The 9,722-nt window shown below is 41.6% G+C and overlaps 1 protein-coding gene across 2 annotated transcripts in view; it reads right to left on the bottom strand.

The window, feature by feature from the left end:
- Window positions 1–3,582: 3,582 nt before the first annotated feature.
- FAM83H (family with sequence similarity 83 member H) overlaps window positions 3,583–9,722 on the bottom strand; it is a 30,416-nt gene continuing 24,276 nt past the window's right edge. For both annotated transcript variants that reach the window (XM_013200848.3, XM_048052593.2), the window contains 3 exons: window positions 8,863–9,027; window positions 8,390–8,514; window positions 3,583–6,471 (listed from right to left, as the gene is read on the bottom strand). In XM_013200848.3, coding sequence (XP_013056302.2) covers window positions 3,813–6,471; window positions 8,390–8,514; window positions 8,863–9,027 — 2,949 coding nt within the window. In that variant the 3' untranslated portion in view covers window positions 3,583–3,812. The remainder of the gene's footprint in view (window positions 6,472–8,389; window positions 8,515–8,862; window positions 9,028–9,722) is intronic.

Raw genomic sequence — 9,722 nt, 5'->3', positions numbered from 1 at the left:
CGTCTTTTAATTGATGTTTGCAGTCTGTTGAAGGGGGAGAAATACAAGGGTTATTGTGTTCAGTGAGTAAGATCATGGTAATTTTTTTTTCTTACAGAAAGCAATGTTCCAAGAGATGCTATTGCTGCAACATCGTTAAGCTGTCATCAGGCAGCATTAGGAATACAGTAAACTTTAAAACTGTTTTCGTGGTTTAATGCTGATTTTTAATACATTCTTCTTATTTAACTCCTAAATTCTAACAAGAAGTCTCTGTCCCTGAAACTTTACTTCACCTTTGATAAGTGATTGCTATTCCAGAACTTTGGGATGGTGGTTACAGTGGGGATTCAGGCACTAAAGTGCAAGATATGAGTACCATTGCCATTGATAGCATATCCATTTTATCTTTTAGTACCTAAACACCAAAGTCCAGTTAAATGAAAAAATAGTAACAGGTTCACTTCTGCTATGTAGTGTGCACATTTAAATCTGGTAATACTAGGGAGCTGGGAATGCAGCTCACTGGGAAGCCCTGGTTTATATTCATAAAATAGGCATTTCCCATCTATCTGAGGTACAGACAGAAATAGTAAACAGCAATGACAGGGTTGTATAGGCAGCACCCTGCACAATATGTTGGCTCTTGTGAGTTTAAGATGCCAGTTCTCATTCACTGAAAAGTCAGCCTAATGCTTATTTCAGGGTTGTGAGTTCCACTAAAAGCCTAGCGCCTATCAATTTGATGGTACAATGCAACATCTAAGACCCTCTGTGAACCTAGTCTTAGACTGACAAGTGATGGGCTGTAACACTAACTTTTTATCCTTAAAATAGCTTTTGTTATTACCAAGTGAATTAGTTAGTCTGCAACATTTGTATATACCCCACAACAGCTGGTAATCAGCTTACTGCTAAAAGAGATGAGTCATTCTATTTCTAGTCAGGAACATACTTTTACACTGAAAACATCATGCTGAGCAAGATAAAATTCTAACAGTCTAAACAAATGAAGAAAAATTCTAAAATGTTCATGTAATCTGTCATTACAGAAATAACTACATTTCCAACATGTCTATTACAGAATGATACTAGAGAAGGTAGGTTTGTGAAAGGCTGGTGAAGCAAGAGATTATATGAATTACACAAAATAGGGCTAGCATATATCACAAATAGGATATATAACTATGAAGAGGGTAGAGTAGGATTAATATCTGAATCACTGGAGAGAGAACTGTTGTCTTGATCACTTCAGCAGGAACCTATCTGTGACTGAATCTGATTCAATACTAAAATGAAATAAGCATACACACAGTATCAATTTATGAATTTGTGCCTGTGTAACTGATTATAGTTTGTATCTGAAATAGTATACATATATAGAATGTGGAATAAGATCCACATCAGCTTTTTTTCCAGATTTGGTTGGTTCTTCCCTCCTTATTTTTTACACGGAAGTTTATTTTTAGGTTGAATTTCTCATGTTAAAATGATAAATTCTTTTGTTTCTTGCAAATTTCTCCATACCATATATAGTAATAGGGAAATTGGCTTATTTTCTTTCAGATCAGCATCTTCATTTCCCAAGATTTTCAACAAACCGTAAAACTATCATTAATTGTTAAAGATATGCAAATTATATACAGCCTGCTACCATGGGAGCTGGCATCCTAAAATAAAATATCAAGTTTTAAAGACCCTACTGAAGTTACCTTCAGGAACTGTTGCAGCCTTCTGCTTCTATCTGTCAGCCGCATACCTGAACAGGTTTTCTGAGCTTGCAGCCAACACCACAAGTGGTTAGTCATGAAACCAAAGCTTATGGAAACAAGAAATTCAGAAGTCTAGTTCCATAGAATCATTAAGGTTGGAAAAGACCTCCAAGATCATCTGTTTCAACCATATCCCCACCACTGATATCACCTGCTAGACCATGTCCCTAAGCACCATGCCCAATCTTTCCCTAAACACCCCCAGGGGCGGTGACTCCACCAGCTCCCTGGGCAACCCGTCCCAATACCTGACTACTCTTTCTGAGAAGAAATTTCTCCTAATTTCCAACCTAAACCTCGCCTGGCACAACTTCAGGCCATTCCCTCTAGGCCTATCGCTGGTTATCTGCAAGGAGAGGCTGACCCCCAGCTCCCCACACCTTCCTTTCAGGCAGTTGCAGAGAGCAATAAGGTCTCCCCTGAGCCTCCTCTTCTCCAGACTAAAGAACCCAGTTCCCTCAGCCACTTCTCACAGGACTTGTGTTCCAGGCCCTTCACCAGCTTCGTAGCCCTTCTCTGGACACGCCCCAGGGCCTTGATGTCTTTCTTGAAGTGAGGGGCCCAAAACTGAGCACAGTACTCGAGGTGCGGCCTCATCAGAGCTGAGTACAGGGGGACGATCACCTCCGTGGTCCTGCTGGCTACACTGTTCCTGATACAAGCCAGGATGCCGTTGGCCTCCTTGGCCACCTGGACACACTGCTGGCTTGTGTTCAGGTGAGCATCAACCAGCACCCTCAGGTCCTTTTCCTCTGCACAGCTTTCTAGCCACTCTGCCCCAAGCCTGTAGTGTTGCATGGGGTTGGTGTGACCAAAGTGCAGGAATCCGCACTTAGCCACGTTGAACCTCATCCCACTGGCCTCTGCCCATTGATCCTACCTGTCCAGGTCCCTCTGCAGGGCCTTCCTACCTTCTGGCAGACCCTTCTCATTCATCTCTTTAGATGGAAAAACAAACAAACAAACAAAAAACAGTTTGGCAATCCTGAGGAATGCCAAGCAGAGGCAGTCCAAATTAAGGAAAAAAAAAAAAAAAACAAACTTTATGCTCAATGGTTTCTTGGCCTCTGTCTCTACCTTCAATCTTGCAAGACAGTATAACACAACAGCATGAACCTACAGATTAATCTGTACTGTGTCTAATACTGCATGCTTAAGCTTGCTACCAAAGTCATACAAGAAAGTTGTGTGATAACACACTTCTGAGCTTGAACGTTCCATCAGGATTGCCAAACTGGGAAGATGTGCTAACAAATGACCCTCCCCCTCCTCCTCTAATGAATTGGAGTTACACAGTCTGGTAAGATACCGCTTGACTAAAACAGCATTTTACAGGCTGTAACACCCAGCTCAGCTGAAAAGCAGTTCTAAAACCATCTCTTTCTCCATTAATAAATTGTCAATTTCTTCTTTTATGGCCTTCCAGCTTCTTCTCTCAGCTCAACTTCCGATGCAATGCTTCCATTATACATAAGGAAACAAACCAATAACAAAGCACAACCAATAGGCTTGTAAAATGGTAAATATAAAAACTGGGTATGTTCTGCTGGACAAGACCATTACATAGGTAAAGAAAAAAAGTTGCTTATGATATTTTTTCGTCCTGTAAATCTTCGAAGAGGTGCCTCCTGTATTAGATTAGGCATTAGATTCAAAGAACCTGAAAAACAATTGTTTTTTAAATACATGTATATGTAGATTTTTCTTTCCTTGATTGAATTCAAGTATTGATTTTTCTATTTTTTGAATTTACTGAACGTGGAATTATTTTTTCATCTACTGAAAACATTCCCTGAGCCTGATAGAAAGAGACTCTGCTTTATTTCCATGGTTTAAGCATGTTGGCAATTTAATAACTTTATTTTAAACATACTGCAATAAAGTTGCCTGTTACCACATGACTTTACTGGACAAATTGTGCCATAGGAGTCATAGGAACATATTTCCACTCACTACCCCCAAAGAACATTGCCTATGGTATTATAGCCATCATAAATGTGTTACTTCCTCATTTGGCTTTGACAGTCAGTGATTATATGGTATTAAATAGTATTTCTATGATCATTTTTTGGTCTTGAAGGTCCCCAGGATTTTGGGCATGAATTTTCCCATCTTCTTATCTTTGGCATCTGTGTCATACTCCTCTTCGCTCTGACTTGTATGTTCATCCTTTTTGCAGAAAACCTCAAATCTACTGTAGACTCTCTTCTCCTTCCGCATATTCTCCATTTTTTTCAGAAGGGTATCTCTGTCTTCTGATGGTTGCCGCTGAAGATTTCGTTTTTGGCTTCCAAAACTCTCTGACCTATGGATGTTACAGCTTTTCTCCTTCTCACCTTTCCTTTCCAAGCTCGTAGTTGACTTAGAAAGATCAGGATTACTAGTGGATGGTAGTTGCTTGGCGAGTTCAGCTCTGTTCTTCTGACTGTTTGCAGATATTTGTTCCAAAATCACCTTGGTATCATCACGGAGATTGCTGCTGTACAGGATATTAGCTGTGGATGAAGGAAATCTCCCCTGTGTTGGTTGGTTGCTTTTGGGAGGAAGTGGTGTTGCAAATTTATGTTTTTCTTCCTCCATCATTTCCTGACAGTCCCCTATGGAAGATCTTTTGAGCCCCACAGGCTGTTTGTCAGATTTTCCACTCTCAGAAGTGGGTTCTTCCTCCAATTTCTTATCACCTTTTGGGTTCAAAAGCTGCTTCAACCGTAGTGATCCTTTTCTTAAAAATTCAATTGGATTTTGTTCCTGTTTTGAACAGTCTTCCTCAGATTTATTGAGAGAGCTGTCAGATCCTTGACTTTTAGATAAGTTTTCAAGAGCTGATGCAGTACTTGTCCTGACCTGTGGTTTCTTCAATTCTGTACTGACTAATTTTTGTGTGTCTTCTTTGAATGTCACTCTTTCCTTCTTTTCTGGAAGAGTCAATTTCTGAGTGTCTCCTACAAATATAAGACTCTCCTTCTCTGGAAGAGTGGGTTTATTCTCTATTGGGTAAAACCGAGATGATAATTTGTCCACCTTAGTGCTAATATGTGCTAGGGGATCTTTATTCAATGTGTCAACAAGCTGGGGGGTTGATGAAGCCATTCCAAATGATCTGTCAGCCTCTCCATGCACTTTGTAAGTACTGCAGGAGTCTTTGGAGTCTAGAACCCTACTCTCCAGAATCTTATATTGCACAGATTTGGTACATTTCTTCTCTGTGTTCTGTGATTCTTCCTGGAGAAAACTGGAAACAGCTTTGGTGTGAGTGACTGTAGCTCGCTCTGTGTCTTTGCCCACAGCTTTGTACTTCTCTAAAAGTTCTGCCACTTTAGATGAGGTGGCTGTCTTTATAGTTTCATTATCTTTTGTCAGTTCACTGGACATTTGTTCTTTTTGGATCATCTGAACCTTTTCTATTGTTGTGTTAGGCTGATCTAACTTGGCAGCACTAAAAATCAGAGAGGACCTCAGTCTTGAGCTCCTCTGGATCAAAGGATTTATTCTGGACCTAAAGGCATCTTGTTTCAGTATAGGGGTTTCTTCACCTACTCTATCAGGATCTGCAAATTCTTTGGCACTGTCAACTCCCAGTGACTTGCTATTAAAAGACATAGGGGATTTGAATGCTGAGATGAGGTCAGTGGAGTGCTTTGTGAGGGTATCCCCAAGAACATCATTATATGCTTCTGATTCCATAGGCATTGGGAGACCTTCTTCTGGTTCTGACTGATATGCACTAAGGTATGACGAAATCCTCCAGTTACGTAAACCTGTTCTATTTTCCTGGGTGTTCTTGTCCTGATCTTGGTCCTCATCTTTGTCTTGTAGGAACAGGCGCTGTTCCAGGCTTTGTTTCTGTGTAGGAGAAGTTTGGCAAATAAATTTCTGTCCTATATTCTGCCTTCTTAACATCATTCCCATTGGGCCATTGCCTGCAGGGTTCAGCTGATCAGAGCCATGTCTCACTTCCCTGGAAGAATTTGAAGGTACATAATCCAGCCTTAAGGGGAAACCCTCCTGTGGAAAACTAGATTCAAGTTCAGGGTATCTGGGTCCCTCTCCATAGGAAAGAGGTCCTCCCTCTTCCAGTTCATTGAATCCTGGCCTACCACCTCGGATTCTCTCGAAGAGTCCCTGAGGTCTGCCAGAAAGATGGGGATGGTCAAACTGATACTGGTAGAACTGATCCTTCTGAAAATGACTAGACTGGATTTTAAATTCATCCATATTGTTCATGAACATCTGCCTGGCATACTGTTTAGAAGAAGCAAAATTTTCATATGTTCCTTCTGCAAAACTGTGTCTCTTAAAAGCATCTAACTCTAACTGCTTGGAACGGAGAAAACCCCTGACAGGATCCATTTGAGCATTCTCCATTTCTACCTTTTTATACATTCGCATGGCTGACCCCTCCACAGTATGGCGCAACATGTCATCCCGCCTGAAATTTGACAGGAAGTACCTGTCTGGGTCAACTCTGTCCATAAAGGAGGGAAAAAGATTGTCATCCCTCTGGAACATCAGGGGTGCTTTTTTTGGAAAGAAGGGCATGTTATTGCCAAAGGGAGTCATGGCAAATGGGTTCTCTGCCTTTGCCAAGACATTGGCTGGAGGAACAAGAGGTTCTGACTGTGCAAACAAAATTCGGAATTCTTCATCAAAGCTGGCCACTAGCTCTCCCTGGAAGATGTGTGCAATGCTTCTGTGAATCTTCTCAAAAGACCACATAAAACTACAAAGAGAAACAGAAGTAAAAATAGTGTTAGCATCAAGTAACTCAGCTGTACTACTTCACATTAAACCATAAGCTTGTCTGAAAAAAATTCTCCTGATACTATGTACTGCTCAGGCAGCCATTCATTACACACTATTGTTCCCAGCCTCTGTAGTTATATATTTATTGGGCATCACAGCTTGGAAGAGGATTTTATCAGGCAATAAGTGACTACTGTTTTAAAAAAAAAAAAGCAATTATCACTAACAACGGCAAGACAGCTGATGATAAGCCATACCAGTGATGTGAAGTAGATGTTCTTGCAAATACTTTTTTTTTTTAACATCTAAAATTTTGTGCCCATCTTTAAAAAGGGCAAAGGGATGAACTATGGAACTACATCCAGTCACCCTTACCTCAGTCAGAGGGAAGATTGTTGTCATGGTTTTGGCTGGGATAAAGCATATTTTCTTCATAGAGACGTCTACGATGCTGTGTTTTGGGTTTTTGATGAAAATAATGGTGATAACACATGGATGTTTTTAGTTGTTGCAAAATACCACTTTCACTTAGTCAAGGATTTTTTCTATTTATGCTGCCCTGCCAGTGAGGGAGCTGGGGGTGCACAAGAAGCTGGGAGAGGACACAGACAGGACAGCTGACCCAGACTGACCAAAGATACCATATCGTATGATGTCACGCTCAGCAATAAAAGCTGGGAGAAGGAAGGAGGTAAGGGGAGACATTTTGAGTGATGGCATTTGTGATGAGCCCTGCTTTCACTGAAGTGACTGAACATCTGCCTGCCTATAGGAAGTAGTGAATTAATTAGGTAGTGATCAGGTTGCTCAAAGCTCCATCGAACCTGGCCTTGAGCACTTCCAGGGATGAGGCATCCACAACTTCTCTAGGCAACCTCTCCCAGTGTCTCAATATCCTTATCATGAAAAATTTCTTCCTTAAATCCAATTGAAGTCTATCATCATTCATTTTAAAACCATTGCCCCTTATAATGTCATTACAGGCCCTGGCAAAAAGTCTTTCTCCACCTTTTTTATGAGCCCCGCCTTAAGCTCATCAGCCCACAACCCCAGGTCCTTCTCCTCAGGACTGCTCTCAATCCAGTCATGGCCCAGCCTGTATTTGTGTTTGGGATTGCCCTGACCCAGTTGCAGGACCTTGCACTTGGCCTTGTAGAATTCCAAGAGGTTCACACAGGCCCAACTCTCAAGCTTGCCAAGGTCCTCAATAGTGGCCTCAACAATATGGTTTAATTTTTGGTTAGCCCTGAAGTGGTCAGGCAGTTGGACTAGATGAGCTTCTTTGAAGGTCCCTTCCAACTCAGCTCAGCTCAGCTCAACTCAACTCAACTCAACTCAACTCAGCTCAACTCTTCTGTTCTGTTCTGTTCTGTTCTGTTCTAATTTACTCTGAGACTGAATTACAAATGGTTTCTAATTTCAGCATAATAAAGGTTTACAACTGCCTTCCTATATGACGCTATTTGAGGAGGTTTTTGAGGCTGTGGTAGGGCAATATTAACAGACCAAAGTAAATTTTGGTTATGAGCAAAGATGTAACATAGGTTTCCCTCTAAGAACAGGAAATGGGATACAGTAACATACAACTCTTGATTGATATACTTGGGTATAACATGATTATAGTCAAGTCATTAATAAAGACGACATGGGTAATTCCATTAAAGTAACTTGCTCTTGAAATGTAAAGGCATACTCCTTGGTCTCTTTAACTGTTCTGCTTTGGAATGAGTTGTTGGGTTAGGATTGGTTTGTTGGTTCAGATGGCTTTTTTTGTTGACACTTTTTTTTGAGGCAGGTTTAAAAATTCCTCATTTGGAAATGCTGAAACACTGCTTTACCCAGCAAACAGCCTATTACTCACTGAGGTTGAGATATAACATTGCAGGAATTCTCACCTGTAGTTGCCGCTCAGCACCACCATGCAGTCCACCAAGAGGAATTTCTCTTTCACATGACCTTTGAAAGACATCCCTGTGCGGCAGTAGTAGGTTGGGCCAGAAACTGTCCTCACCCTTAGGAACTGGAAACCAGACAAGGCACTGACTCAGTTGCACGCTGTTACTTCACTCCCCTAGTCCCTCTTTCTTCCCCTTGCTCTTTTAATGTCCCTCCTGCCACCATGGTTATACTTCAGCACTAGCAATTCTGTCTGCATACACAGTGGATAAACAACCCTCTTTATCACTGTGTCCTCAGCCTTCAGTCCTGTATTGTTGTGCCAGCTCTCCTGGCTCCTCTTATATTTCTTTAGCCTCTGGCCCAGCTTTCCTATTTCTCAGGTCTTTACTGTAATGACAGCACAGTGTGCTAGGACATACCCTCCTCAGGATGGGAATTGGCGGGGGGGAGGGGTCTTTGGTTTTCTCACCTCTACGTAGTTAAGATTGACTCTGCATTTAGCAGCTGTATCAAGGAAAAGCTGAGAATTCATTTCATCAAGCAAGATGTACACGGGCACTCTGCGAGCAGCAGCATCCAACACCTCAAACAGCAGATCCACATCAGTGAAAATGTCCATCACTATGGCTACCACCTAGGAAAAGAATGCAAGAAAGTCTTCAGAGACCTGTGTATGCCTATGGCCTGCCTGTTCATGTCCCCCAGCCCTCACATTCCAAGGCTGCACTGCTGCAATGGCTCCATTTCAACTTCCTATTTAAACACTGTGGGCTCCAGAATTGGAAACAGAATTGTTATCTGATGTACATATTGTGTATATGAAGGTGCGAGGTGAGGGTAAAACCTCACTGTAACTGATCATTCCCTTACTCGTTAACCCCATGATCACAGCAGGCATTTTCTGGCACCAGAACCACATTGGAAGGATCTATTGGGCTGCTTGGCCACTACCTCCTCATTCCCTCAAACACATAAGTCATTTTTAAATAACTACCTCACCAATGTTTATTCAGTCACTTTATAGCTACCTCTAAAAGCTGTTAGATGGGAAGTAGCTTCAAAAAACAAGTAGCTTTAGAAAGCTACTAGTAGCTTTTCTACCAGATTTTAATAGCTGCTTTTCTAGAGGCTTTAGAAAACAAGACATATGAGGAGTGGCTGAGGGAGCTGGTGCTATTTAGTCTTGAGAAAAGGATGCTGAAGGGAGACTTCATTGCTCTATACTACTACTTGAAAGGAAGTTGCAGCGAGGAGGGTGTTGGTTTCTTTTTCTGAGACGACAATTGATACGAAGCGAGGCAATGGCCTCAAGCTGTGCCATGGGAGGTT

Source organism: Anser cygnoides, chromosome 2 (genome assembly GCF_040182565.1).
Source record: "Anser cygnoides isolate HZ-2024a breed goose chromosome 2, Taihu_goose_T2T_genome, whole genome shotgun sequence".
NCBI lineage: Eukaryota > Metazoa > Chordata > Aves > Anseriformes > Anatidae > Anser > Anser cygnoides.
This window is presented reverse-complemented; position numbering and strand designations above follow the sequence as displayed.